The sequence below is a fragment of the Mastomys coucha genome, unplaced genomic scaffold, assembly GCF_008632895.1.
Source record: "Mastomys coucha isolate ucsf_1 unplaced genomic scaffold, UCSF_Mcou_1 pScaffold15, whole genome shotgun sequence".
Classification (NCBI taxonomy): Eukaryota; Metazoa; Chordata; class Mammalia; order Rodentia; family Muridae; genus Mastomys; species Mastomys coucha.
The window spans coordinates 107,480,196-107,494,759 of record NW_022196897.1 but is presented as its reverse complement, the minus strand read 5'-3'; the positions used below and the strand labels follow the sequence as shown (position 1 = coordinate 107,494,759).

Genomic DNA, 14,564 nt, shown 5'->3' with positions numbered 1-14,564 from the left:
CAGGGTTTCTCTGTGTAGCCTTGGCTGTCCTGGTACTCTCACTCTGTAGATCAGGCTGGCCTCAAACTCAGAAATCCGTCTGCCTCTGCCTCCCAAGTGCCCAAGTGCTGGGATTAAAGGCATGCGCCACCACCGCCCAGCAAAATTTTGTATGTATATATATACTCATATAACTATCTTTTTAGAAGAGCATAAAGGAAGACCAGAATTTTAAATGCCAATTATAGTTGTAGCAGGCAACTGAACTTTGAGGGAAGAAGAAGAATATAGAAAGGAAGAAAGAAAAGAAAATCAAGCATTATAAACTTAAGACTTTCTTAAAACTCTTGACATCAGCATTCTCCTACTTCCTGTAAGCTACAAATCAAAAACTATGAAGTAATGGTGATGGAGATATGTCGGCCTCTGAAGTGCTAACAGAACTAAAAGTATATTAAGCTTTTCCAAAACACAAATTACTAACATGCTTGTTCCTAATATATTTAATACAATGTCATTAGAAATTTGGTATTTAGATCATAAATCTTCCGTAAGCAATAATAATGCTACAAATTACTTTCCAGACTTACCTGTTGCTTTCATTTGATAGGATAACTTTTGCTTACATATGTGATTATAGCATTATAATAGCTAATATGCAATATTTATATATATTTTGAAGGAACGGAGATCCTTTTTCAAATGGTAACGCCTAGCCAATAATCAATAAAAGAACGTTATATTGAGCAGTATTGATGTATGCCTTTAATCCCAGCCAGGGAGGCAGAGGCAGGTGGATTTTGTGAGTCTGAGGCCAGCCTGGTCTACAGAGTGAGTTCCAAGACAGCCAGGGCTACACAGAGAAACCCTGTCTCAGGAAAAAAAAAAAAAAAAGACTGGTCTACAAAGTGAGTTCCAGGATTATCAGGGCTACACAGGGAAACCCTTTCTCAAACAAACAAACAAACAAACAAACAAAACATAAAAGAGGGGAATGCTATATTAATATATTAATTATATTACATTAATATATTAATTCATTTATCTGTCTGCCTGTGTGTCTGTGTAAGTGTATGTATGTCACATGTGTGAAAGAAATGCCACTGAGTCCAGAAATGCTCATTTGAGCCCCATAAGCTAGAGTTGCAGGAGTTGTGAGGCACCTGACATAGGTTCTGGGAGCTCAGTAGTAAACTGAACTCTGGACCTCTCAAAGAGCAGGAAGAAGTCTTTACCCTAAGCTAGCCCTCTTGTCTCATACTAATTTTTTAATGATTTCTTTTTTTTTTCTTTTCTTTTTTTTCTTTTTTGATTTGTCTGTATGAGCCACCACTGCCCAGCTCATACTAACTTTTTAATAGAAAAGATATTAGATTAGGTTGACGCTAAGAAATTTGGTTCCATGGTACAAATATCTAGTTACGTGAACTAAGTATTTTTTTTAATCTTCTGTTTGTGTCAGCATTTTTATTTATAAAATTAAATGGTCTTTAGGCTCCTTTAAGTACAACAGTGCTGGTATAATGAATAATTTGACAAATAATAAAAAAAATCCATCATCACTTATATAGAAACACTGACAAATAAGAGAATAGATATTTTCATAACTTATCACCTTCATGCCAAAGATCCTGAAGAGACTATTCTTTTCAAATGATGACACTCTGGGAAATAAAAACAAATTAATGGGCCAGTAAGATAGCTCAGCAATTAAGAGTGCTTGCTGGCAATCCTGATAACCTGAGTTTGAGTTCAGGAGCCCACAGGGTGAGGGAAGAGGAACAATTTCCCCAAGTTGTCCTCTGACTTCCACATGTGTACTGTGACTTATGCATACATATGCATATACAAATAAATTTTTAATTAAGGAAAGTAAGATGAAATATATAAATTAATTGCCTGGCTGTGGAAATATAGATTTATATCTATTGTTTCAGTTTGAAAAAATTAACATACTGAGAAGTTTTAAAATAAAATTGTACAAAAATACTATATACTTTACACTCAGAATTTGCTACCTTGAGCGTGTTCTTTTCAGTTTTGTGAGACCATTTAAAAAATAACACTTCTATTCCTTAAGGTCTAGTATGAATTTTCTCAAAAATATATTCTTTTATCTTTATAATACTATTAGCATAATAAGAAAATATAACAAATCATTATTATCTAATACCAATTTTCCCAGCTATGTAGATCTGTATGTATAAACGCTCAGAGATCTGCTTACCTCTGCCTCCCAGGTGCTGGAATTAAAGGTCTGGGCTACCATGCCTGGCAAAATACTTCATATATATTCAAGGCTGTCTCTGAACTCACAGAGAGCTGTTTGCTTTTGCCTCCCAAGTGCTGGAGAGTGCATGTGCCACCATGCCTGGCCTGATCAAGGATTATATGTCATATTTGGTTGCTATGTCTCCATTTAGAACCATCCTCTTGCCTTTGTTGTAAGTCACTTCCTGGATTCACGTGATTAAGTCATAACTGGATCTTGGTTAAGCATTTAAATAAGAATATAACATAGATAATATTGGATACGTATTATATCACAACATACTAAGCATACTGAACAGTCATTCCAGTATCAGTGACAGGCTTTCTTGAACATCTAATCCTCCTGCCCCTACCTCCCAAATGCCAGGATTACAAGCAGATGCTACCATGTCTGGTTCTTTGTGCTATACCAAAGATGGAATCCGGGGCTTCTTGCAAGTGAAACAAGTATTCTACCAACAGAGCTACATCACCAACACCTGAGCACCCAAATTTCTAAATGAATGGTTGTATTTATACAGAATACTTCAATGCATTATGTAAAAAACAATGTCAAACCAGGTAATATTTAATAAAAGCATTCCTTTTAGATTCCTTAATCTAGACCATTGATGCATATGTCACAGATTATACTGCCTTCAAAAATTTTGAAACTATATATCCCAGTCAAGTATTTTAATTTCCCCTTACCTTTTCTATCTGAAATTTTTCATCTTGTTCCCAAATAAAACTACCAATTTTTCTTCGTATTTCTGTAGTGAGAAAAACAAGTCCAATACTTTTTAAAAAGTAATTTTTGTATTTTGTACAAAGTCTGAAACTTGTAGGTCATGTTTATTCTACTTGAATCAAAATAACCTCTTAAGATACTTGTTTAAAATCCAAATTCCTATTGAATCAGCACTGAAAAGCCTAAGAATTAAAATTTTCAATACACTCTCCAAATGATTTCAGTACAGTTTGTGAATCATTACTGTAAATTTTTTTCTTGGTGTGTGATGTCTGTGTGTGTAACACTCAAATATTAACTAGGAAGATAATTTAAAATAAGGTTAATAACTCAGATAGTCATTCTATAATACAAGCTCCTTGAAGGTAAGTTTTTGAAGGGAATTTAAGGCCAGCCAGGCTATCTAACAAAAACTTGATCAAAAGGAAAAAAAAGCTATGGGCATGATGGTATATATCTATAATCGTGACACTCAGGAGGCTGACGCAAGAGAATGACTATGAATTTGAGGCTACCCTGAGCTACAAAATTAGTACCAGATCAGCCACAGTGATATAACAAGACCCTCTCTCAAGAATGAAAAAGAGAGAGGTTTATGGTTATTTTTAACAAGTCCACTTTACCGTAAATCATTAGTTTATTCGCATAACCAATATAACACTTAGTCAACTAAGTGTTATAACTAGGTTCTGCTGGAACACTAGTTACAAGAAACCAATCTTTGAAGAAACCATCACCCACTTGGTGGCTCACAACTATCTGTAACTACAGCTCCTGAGGATCTGACAGATGCCCTCTTCAAGATGGCACAGGTACCAGGTACCACTGTGGTGCACGGCCACACATACAGGAAACACACACACACATACAGAATAAGTTTTTTTAAAAAATTGAGTAATGGTGGGTAAGAGCACTGATTGCTCTTTCAAAGGTCCCAAGTTCACAGCAACCACATAGTGGCTCACAACCAACCACCCATAATGAGATCTGACGCCCTCTTCTGGTGTGTCTGAGGACAGCTACAGTATACTTAATTATAATAATAAATAAATCTTTAAATAAAAAAGAATTGAGTAATGGGCTGGAGAGATAGCTCAGTGGTTAAAAGCTATTCTATGAAAATAGTTTTAAGTTTTTGTTTGTTCTGTTTTGGTTTTTATATTTTCCTCACTGGAAATCGATGGACAGTTTTGCTTTGTCTTTCTAGAAATGGATATAGAATTATTGGATAAACAAAATCCTCATTAAGAACTGAGTATAATGCCTGGCAGTGATGGTGCACGCCTTTAATCTCAACACTTGGGAGGCAGAGGTAGACAGATTTCTGAGTTCGAGGCCAGCCTGGTCTACAGAGTGAGTTCCAGAACAGCCAGGGCTACACAAAGAAACCCTCTCTTGAAAAGCAAAAAAACGACAAAACAAAAAAACAAAAAACAAAAAAGAACTGAGTGTATAAAGGGATCAGAGGTTAAGAACACTGCATGCCCTTTCAGAAGACCTTGGTTCAATTCCTATCACCCACTTGGTGGCTCACAACTATCTGTAACTCCAGCTCCTGAGGATCTGACTGATGCCCTCTTCAAGATGGCACAGGTACCAGGTACCACTGTGGTGCACAGCCACACATGCAGGAAACACACACATACAAAATAAAATAAGTTTTTTTTTAAAAATTGAGTAATGGGCTGGAGAGATAGCTCAGTGGTTAAAAGCACAGACTGCTCTTCCAGAGGTCCTGAGTTCAATTCCCAGCAACCACATAGTGGCTCACAACCATCGGTAATAGGATCTCATGCCCTCTTCTGGTGTGTCTGAAGAGAGCAATGGTGAACTCATATACTTAAAATAAATCTTTAAAAAAACAATCAATCAAAACTGCTAGCTGGGTGGTGGTGGCGCATGTCTTTAATCTCAGCACTTGGGAGGCGGAGGCAGAGGCAGGCGGGTTTCTGAGTTCGAGGCCAGCCTGGTCTACAGAATAAGTTCCAGGTCAGCCAGGGCTATACAGAGAAACCCTGTCTCAAAAAACAAAATAAATAAATAAAAATAAAAAAAATAAAAACGAGTAACTAACATAAGACCTGCAAATGTTATGTAGATAACCTAGGTTAAGCACTGGGCAAACATGATAAGAACAAATTCCAAGCAGGGAAAACTGAAAGGACCAGTCTCAAAAGCAGTTTCCTTACTTTTCTTTCTCTCTTCATAAAGTTGTTGAAATAATGTGAAAGTACTTACAAAAGTATAATGAGAAGCACAAATATATGAGCTTATTATTATAACAAGCATTTAAAGAAATATTAGAATGAAGAGATTCAACACTAGCAAAGAACACATCTATTAAATCCTCACCATATGTCATATACCTTAATCTATGACCTCATTTTTCCCTCAAAATCACTTGGAAATCAATAGCATGTTAGATCACAAAACACTGGGCGTGTTAGTACACATTCTGTTTGAGGCCAGTCTGGCTTATATAGTGAGTTCCAGGCCAACCGGGGCTATGTAGTAAGACTATGCCTCAAAACAAACAAACAAAAAATATTAAGTGTTGGATCCTAGCTGGTGAGCACTTTACTATGTGGGTAATATTTGACTCTGTCTTATTCACCAGTGATTTTCCACACTGGGGTTGTAACCTGGCAAACAAAGAAAGCTAAATGAACGTGTGAACGAAGAAAGCCAGAATATTCACTGGAGGTGTCTGATTCCAAGTCCAGATTTGTTTCACATATATTAAATGATTCAAACATTTCTGTGGGTATAGTGGCTCACACCTACAATCCCAGCACTCAGAAGACTGGGATATAGAGTAAGACACTGTCAAAAATAAAAACAAATATAAACAGAAAAAAAAAAAAAACACCCCCAAAAGCTAAAAATCAAATCACAAAATTTCCATTTGAGAACAGATTAGTCAAATTAAATTTGGCTATCTTTTTTCTTTCTTTGAGACAGGGTTTCTCTGTGTAGCCCTGGCTGTCCTGGAACTCACTCTATGGACCAGGCTGGCCTCAAACTCAGAAATCCGCCTGCCTCTGCCTCCAAAGTGCTAGGATTATAGGCTTGCGCCACCACTGCCCGGACAAATTTGGTTATCTTAATAGGCATATCTGGGTTTGGCAAACTGATGGGTTTATGATCTTTGCTAACCTTTTTGCAGACATGCAGGAGGAAGAACAAAATGGCCTAAGGCCACTGAATTTTTCATTTCAGTATTAGCTACTGCAGCAAGATAGTAGGCATGAAAAACTGTAGCATTGTCTTCTATGTACTCGAGGCTCTGATATATTCTAGAAGGAAGGAAATCTATGGTTATGAAATAAACAAGAATGTATTCAAATTTTCAAAAGTAAATCAAAGACTGGAAGTAGGAGACTGCGAGCATTAGAGCATACATTTATGATATATTCTTCTTTCCTGGCAAGAATGAATCAATTTCAGGTATATGACATTACCCAGTTTGGGGACCTAAGTGTAGGTAAATCTTAGCTTTAGAGTTGGTAAATGATTTTATGAATTTATAAAAGGCTTAAAACAGGAACTGGAGAGATGGCTCAGTGGTTAAGAGTACTGGCTGCTCTTCTGGGAAATCTGTGTTCAATTCTGAACACCCACATGATAGTTCACAACTGTCTATAACTCCAGTTACAAGGAACCCAACACCTTCATACATACATACATACAGACAGACAGACAGACATGCAGGCAAAAGACCAATGCACAATAAATAAATGAGAGACCCTGCCTTAAGAAGGAGGAGGAGAAGGAAGAAGAGGAAGATGTAGAGAAGAATCTTAAAACAGTAGCTAGCTGGCCATCAACAGTGTACTGAAAGCCAGCAGCCCAAATGAGTTTTACTCATAGTCTTTGCCATTAAAAAAAAATTAATTCTGAGGTAAAGAGTGGGCACACAGCCAGAGAAGCCTTCACATGCAGAAAACACTTTTTCTAGACCCGTGAAAAAAAGAGACAAAAGATATTAGAAAAAAAAATACATGAAGGAACAATAATGACACTTAAGGTTGACTAAACAGACTAGGAAAGACATGGAAATTTAAAGAGTCGTTAGCTAAGTCTACATCTGAAGGGCTTGGGGTAGTAGGCCTGGAGCAGATCTCTGTTCAAAAAACAATTGGCAGCAATTATGAAGGGAGATAGGCAGGGTCAAGTTCCTGTGACAGTCCTGGGGTGCTTGCAAAGTGCAGGGACTACAGACAGAGTAGGAGGAGCCTACAAGTTTCCACGTGACAGCGAGACATTCAAAACCAGGATTCCCTTAGAGATCCAAGGGACAGGTAGAAGACCAGGGAAAAGAGAATGCTATCCCCCATATCTAAGGCTGCAAACTTGCAGTTCCCCAGTGCTGATAACTGGACTGCTAGCTCCATTCTTGGGCACACGATGACAGAAAAGGCTCTAGGGTGGCCCTATGGTACCTCAGCGTGTCAGGGTGCGAGGCGTCACAGCTGAACAGGAAGTCGGCGGCCTGCGCGTCGCTGACCTTCCCGCCTTCGTCCACTGTGGAGGCAAGGGCACACGTGAGTACCGAGGAAGGCAGGCACCTCCTGGCTGGGGGCTTCCACAGGAGGATGCTCTGGCTCCCATGTCCCGCCCCGCCCATCTTCCTACCCCAGAATTGCCTCAGGTCCTGACTGACGCTGCCGCAGAACCAACCACGCTGCCCCTGGAACATGGCGCCAGCTGACTCCTGGGGATCCTGGGCGGGGCTTAGAGATGAGACCGCTGATTGGTCCAAAGCTAAGCTTGCTGATTGGTTCTCAAGGGGAAAGGGCGGGAAAGGCCTCAGGAAGCAAGCAAAGAGACCGCTGAAAGAGTTTAGCTGTGGAGGACGAAGGTCACCGGACCTGGTGAGTTTTAAACCCTGAGTAGTAATATATATATATATATAAATTTTAAGGACAGTTTCATACAATATAGGATGTCTTGGACCACTGTATTTGGTAGCATGCTGATTCAACTGCCGGAACTTCAGGCTGGCCTACTGAAGCAAGAAGAGGGCAAGGAACTGGAGTTAGGCCATCGTGAGCCATCATGTGGGTGCTAGAAATCGAACCCAGGTCCACAGACAGAGTAGTCAGTGCTCTTAAACCCTGAGCCATCTTTCCAATCGTAAGAAGTTTTGTTTTTGTTTTTTGTTTTTTGGGGGTTTGTTTGTTTGTTTTTTCAAGACAGGGTTTCTCTGTGTATCCCTGGCTGTCCTGGAACTCACTCTGTAGACCAGGCTGGCCTCGAACTCAGAAATCCACCTGCCTCTGCCTCCCAAGTGCTGGGATTAAAGGTGTGCGCCACCACCGCCCAGCCCTAAGAAGTATTTTTAAATGTAGTGATAGTATCATTTTGCTTGTACTTATTGGGGGGGGGGGGGCTGCATGTGAGAGAGAGAGAGAGAGGAGAGAGAGAGTGAGAGTGTGTGTTCCAGGGATTGAACTCAGGTGGTCAGGATTGGTGGAAAGAGCTTTCTACCAGTTGAACCATTTTACCACTCTCCTATATCATATCTTTTTATTATTTTGAGGCGGTCTCTTGTCAGTCTGGCCTTGAACTTCAACTGAATATGGCTTTGAATATCTGGTTCTCCTGCCAATCAGACTTATGTGATCAGAGGCCTATGTCACTATGTCCGGTTTACGTACTGTTGAGGGTAGAACCTAGTGAAAGGATCTTGGAGTCAGCAGAGAACACATTCAGATGCCAGTCTGTGCACCCGGACGCTCTTCGTGGGGTCTCTGGCCCAGCCCGGCAAGGGCGTTCAAGCAGAGGGGAAGGAGCAGGGAGGAGGAAGTGCAACTGGTACCACTGCTGCCGCTGCCACTATTACTCCCAGACCCTTCCCTGAGCTGAGGTGGGGGAGGGCTGCTTATTGAGCGAGGTGCAGGGGAGCTTCTAGCGACAAAAGTAGCCACGGATTTTCAGGAAAGCATTCTCTTCCCAGGAAGCGTAACAGCTCTTGTGTTACAGATGCGCTCAGGTGATGGAGTGATTCACTTTCACAACGGATGGTTTGCAAATGCTCGGCCCAGGGAGTGGCACTATTAGAAGGTGTGGCCCTGTTGGAGAAGGTGTGCCACTGTGGGTGTAGGCTCTAAGGCCCTCATCCTAGATGCCTGGAAGCCAGTCTTCTGCTAACAGCCTTCAGATGAAGATGCAGAACTCTCAACTCTGCCTGCACCAGGCCTGCCTGGACGCTGCCATGCTCCTGCCTTGATGATAATGGACTGAACTTCCGAACCTTGTAAGGCAGCCCCAATTAAATGTTGTCCTTGTAATACTTGCATTGGTCATGGTGTCTGTTCACAGCAGTAAAACTGTCCTAAGACATAAACACACTAGCTATAGATTTATTTGTTTTTTGTTTGGTTGTTTGGTTGGTTTTGGTTTTCCGAGACAGGGTTTCTCTGTGTAGCCCTCGCTGGCCTCAAACTCAGAAATCTGCCTGCCTCTGCCTACCAAGTGCTGGGATTAAAGGCATGCGCCACCATTGCCCGGCTAGATTTATTCTATATAGCCATTATTATTTTGACATATTTCCATGTATTTCTATAGTCTCTGGAGACTTTTTTTTTTTAATCACAAAAGCTCTTTTGTTTTGAACTTTGCCAAATGGGTTTTCAGCATTTACTGAAATAATTCATTTTTTTTCAGTCCTTGAGTTTGTTTATATGCTGTATTCCATTTACTGATTTATGTATGTTGAAACACCTTTGCCTTTTGGGAATGAAGCCTACTTAGTCATAATGTATAATCTTCTCAATGTGGTCCTAGATTCAGTTTATAAGCATTTTGATAGGATTTTTTTTTTTAAAAAAAAAGATTTATTTATTTATTATATACAAGTACACTGTAGCTGTTTTCAGACGCACCAGAAGAGGGCATCAGATCTCATTATAGATGGTTGTGAGCCACCATGTGGTTGCTGGGAATTGAACTCAGGACCTCTGGAAGAACAGTCAGTGCTCTTACCCTCTGAGCTATCTCTCCAGCCCTTGATAGGATTTTTTAACATAACATTTTGATTGACTCTCTAAGAATTTCATATCATACACCTTCATCACACTTCCCAGTCCTTCCATGTCTGTCCCTTACCCTACTTTGTGACCTCCCTGCCAAAACAAGTCAAAATAAAAATGAATAAAAATTAGAAATTTTTAAAAAAGACATAAACACACACACATACCCCTACACCTTTATTCCTTCTGGATAGGATCTTATATACTGTTTTGGGCCAAGTTGGGTTCTGACAGTAGGTGCTTCCTATTGGCTTGGTCTGAGATCTTAGGGATGCCTCATTTACAAGTGGAAGGGATAGGGGTCGCTGCCCCTACGTGACTGATGATCACAATTCTCTCAATGGGGAGCTGTGGCAATGTGACATGGGCCTGGGATGGGAGCAGGTGAAGTTCCTACCGTCCCTTTGGGTCCCAGGGCTTCCAACCCAGCTCAACTTTACCAGGCTCCTCTCATGGTCCACCACCCCACATCCAGACACCAATTTCTCAGCAAAGACTTATTACCCCAGAAGGGACAAGTGGATTGTGTGGTAGTGGTGGTAGTGGCTGCCTCTGGATTGGGCAAAGACAGCAGCGAGTATCTTTGTAAAGCAGTTTTTAAGGAGAAAAGGGGGAAGTCTGTGCTAGGATGAGTTGGTAAATCCTGATTGGACATGTTAGTGTAGCCAAAGTATGAATTTTGGTAGCTGGACCTTGGTGGTCAGCCTCAGGAACAAATCATGCATAAGAAAGTAGCCAAGTAAGGAAACCTTGGTGGCTAGCTTTAGGAATGTGGAAGTGCCTAAATAAGGGACTCCAACAGTTCTGCAAGGGAGAGGGAAGGCAAGATCTGCCGGCGCCATGTTTGCCACGCTTGGGCCTGTTAGAACTCTTCCCCCAGGGTTTTGTGTATGCTAGGCAAATACTTGCTCCACCAACTAAGTTACCACCTCCAGCCTGTTTTCTTAAGTTCTTAAACTAAAACACTGGGCAGACTTGGACTGTAACTCATTGGTAGAGTGCAGTGCAAGGCCTGGGCTCCTTTTCCAGATGTAAAATAGATGAGTAAATAAGGAGGGAAGGAGGAGGAGAATGAGCTCTTGTTCTTTGCTTTTCTAATGGATGCCTCTAGGGCCAGGCTATGATGTCCCTCTTAAACTGAGGGTGGCAGTTTTTTTGAGATGTTATTTCTCATTGCTCAGTCTGACCTATTCTCAGATTTCAGCATAACATTTTGTACAGTGGGTTATTTGAAATGTTTTGTTTTTGTTTTTGAGAAGGTCTTCATATGATTTATAGGTTAGCCTCAGATTTGTGATCCTATGCTTCGACCCCTAAATGTGAACATGGCAGGCATGCATGGCCATATACTGTTGTATTAAGTATTTAATCTCAATCGGGGGTTTCTACCCCACCTTTGATCATTCACTTCCCAGATAAAACACAGGAAACCTTTTTATTGATTGATTGATTGATTGATTGATTGGTTGGTTGGTTTTTCGAGACAGGGTTTCTCTGTATAGCCCTGGCTGTCCTGGAACTCACTCTGTAGACCAGGCTGGCCTCGAACTTAGAAATCCACCTGCCCCTGCCTCCAAAGTGCTGGGACTAAAGGCGTGCACCACCACCGCCCAGCTGAAACCTTTATATTTATAATAAACCTTAAAGGCAGTAGAGCTGGGCAGATGTCTACTGACTATGCTATTATGTCTACTTCCCTGCCAATAACCCTGAGTTATAACTTGCCATGTGCCATCTGGGCAGCTCTTGACTCCAATTGGCCAGCCCTCATGGCAGTGTTTTCATGACTCACCTACCCCATGGCATCTTCTCCTCTCTCTACATTCTTTTCTCCCCTAGTAGTAGTCTCTCCTTAGACCCCCAAGCCCGGGAACTGAAATCACATTTACCTATCTTCTTCACAGCTATAGGCATATTTATTCAAGGAATAACTTCGAGGAGGGGCAAGATTGCATAGCATCACTTGGGTGTATGTGAGAATATCCTCGTTCCTGGGGGTAACTAGGACCAGTACTTAGCATTACAACATATAGCAGCAGACCAAACCTTAACAATATATACTGATATATTTTAAAGTTTCCAAATATGTATGATTTTCTAATTCTAAATATAGTTATTTATGACCTATCTGCATTAAAATAAAATACTGGTCTGTTTGATCACATCCTGTTAGCATTTTCTTTATAATGGAAGTATATGGCCAGTAAGGTTATACCTTTAAAAAGGAATGCTTGGAAGATCTCTGATGATCTAGAAAACAATATTCTGTATATTTATTGAGTCAAATTACTCATATGGTCTGATTCTCTGTCAGTTAGTAAGAAACCCACGTAAAAATGTTATGAATGTACCAATTTTTTTTTTTTTTGGTTTTTTTTGAGACAGGGTTTCTCTGTGTAGCCCTGGCTGTCCTAGAACTCACTCTGAGGACCAGTTGGCCTCGAACTTAGAGATCCACCTGCCTCTGCCTCCCTAGTGCTGGGATTAAAGGCATGCACCACCACTGCCCGGCATCAATTAATTCTTAGATGTCTTAAATTTCTGTGTATTATAATTAGACACATACAAACTCATACTTGTTTTTTATTTGTTTGAATGAGTGAGCACTTAAATATTAAAGGCAAACAATTTCAAGACACAGAGAACACAAGAGAATGTTTTGGCCCCAGGCAGAGGATTTTTTTAATTGAGACATAGTGTTAGGCATGACAGAAAATAATACATAAGTTTGGCTATTAAACTTCTCCTCATCAAAGTCACCATAATTAGAGTGAATATACACAAGTCACAAAGTGGGAGGATATCTGCAGTGCAAATAATCAACAAAGGATTAGTGTCTGGGATATATAAGTAGCCTTATGAGCCATTAAGAGAGAAATGATCCAATCAGAAAATTTAGCAAGTATCTGAGTAGACTTTTCTGTAAAAGACCCACAAATGACCAACAAACACACGAAAAGATGTCTAAGCACACAGTAGTTAGGGAAATGTAAAATAAAACCACAAGATACCATTGTGTATTGACCACTTATTAATGAAAAGTGGATTGGCCAAGGCAGAGTTATAGAAATTCCTCCTGCTACTCCTAGTGAGAATGTACATCCTGTACTATCGTGTTGATCAACAATTCAGCCTTAACTAAAGTAATGTCTCTAATGTCACCAAACATTTATCAAATACACACTTAGGGAAACTTGTACTCCCATGCACACATGGAATGTTTATGGCAACTTAATTGCTAATAGCAATAATAACAGAAAGTAAAAGTAAAAAAAAAAAAAATCACTATATACTGAGTATTTAAATTGCCGTCTCTCCTTTAAATTTTAAAATTACATTTATTTCTTAATTTGAGGAATGACATGGTTTGCATGTGGAGGTCAGAGGACAACTTTAGGAGTTAGTTCGCCTTCCATGTGGGTCCTAGGGATGGAACTCAGGCCATCCGGCATGGCAGTAACTGCCTTTCCCCTCTAGTAATCCCAAAGTGCTGCATTTTTACACGACGAAATGCAATAGTACTCCTTATGTACAGGCATGCGTTTCAGCATCCCAAGTGGATGCCAGAAGCTAATGATACTTGGCCCTACATATATTATAGCCCTTTTCACCACTGTACCTATATAGCTATGACAAAATTTAATTTATAAATGAGGAAAGACTTTGACAATTAGTAAAATAGAACAATTACAAGAATATATTGAACACAAGTTAATGTGTTTTCTCTTAACCACATTGATACAATTAGTATAGACATTGTGGATATGCTACTTTATTCCAAGTGGGAGAAGCAGGAAGGTCTAAGATTATCACACTACTCAGAAATGCAGATGTTTTTATTTATGCAGTGCTGAGGGTTAAACCCAGAGCCTCCTACATGATAAGCAAGCTCTCTGCCACTGAGTTGCACCCTCAGCACTCAGAACCACAATGTTAAATGAATGAATCATTTATGCCTGGGATTTCTCATGATATTTTTTGTTTACAGTTAACTGTTGGTAATTGTAACTATGAAATAGGAAACTATGCCCATGGGTAAGGAAAGGAATATGTCATCAAACACTGTCATTTTGAATTTTCAAAAAGCCCAGGAAGAAAAACACCATACCATTTATTTTCAAGTTCAAAAGAAGTGGTCAAATGAAAATATGTATTTTAGGAATGCGTGAACTTTCAAAATAAAAATGAAATATGCATGTACAGGAAAAGCAGCTATAGTTTCTATTTTTAAAAGTTTTTTATATAAAACATTATTATTTACTTATTTTTTATGGGTGTGTGTGTGTGTGCGCCTAAGTATGTACACCACATGTGTTCAGGAACTGGAAGAAGGCTGAAGAAAGTATCAGACCCTCTGAAATTGAAATTATAAATGGTTGTAAGAAGCCTCGTGGGTTCTAAGAATTGAACTTGGGTCCTCTGCCAGAGCACGAAATGCTCTTAACCACTGAGCCATCTCTCCAGCCCTGTCTCCTCCTAGAGGAGTAAATATGTGAAGATTGAAGAAGCACAAAGGAGCCACCAGTGTTTCATTATGTTTGGGTTCTAAA

The 14,564-nt window shown here is 39.9% G+C and overlaps 2 protein-coding genes across 2 annotated transcripts in view; one reads left to right on the top strand and one right to left on the bottom strand.

Moving 5' to 3' along the window:
- Terb2 (telomere repeat binding bouquet formation protein 2) overlaps positions 1-7,700 on the bottom strand; it is a 20,568-nt gene extending 12,868 nt beyond the window's left edge. The window contains exons 1-4 of the mRNA XM_031371698.1: positions 7,616-7,700; positions 7,423-7,504; positions 6,137-6,276; positions 2,941-3,002 (exon numbers count right to left, since the gene is read on the bottom strand). Of these exons, the coding sequence (XP_031227558.1) occupies positions 2,941-3,002; positions 6,137-6,276; positions 7,423-7,504; positions 7,616-7,679 (348 nt within the window). The 5' untranslated portion in view covers positions 7,680-7,700. The remainder of the gene's footprint in view (positions 1-2,940; positions 3,003-6,136; positions 6,277-7,422; positions 7,505-7,615) is intronic.
- A 79-nt stretch (positions 7,701-7,779) lies between these two features.
- Positions 7,780-14,564, top strand: part of Patl2 (PAT1 homolog 2) — a 75,813-nt gene continuing 69,028 nt past the window's right edge. Inside the window, exon 1 of the mRNA XM_031371695.1 lies at positions 7,780-7,841. The gene's annotated coding sequence lies outside the window, so the exon portion shown is untranslated. The remainder of the gene's footprint in view (positions 7,842-14,564) is intronic.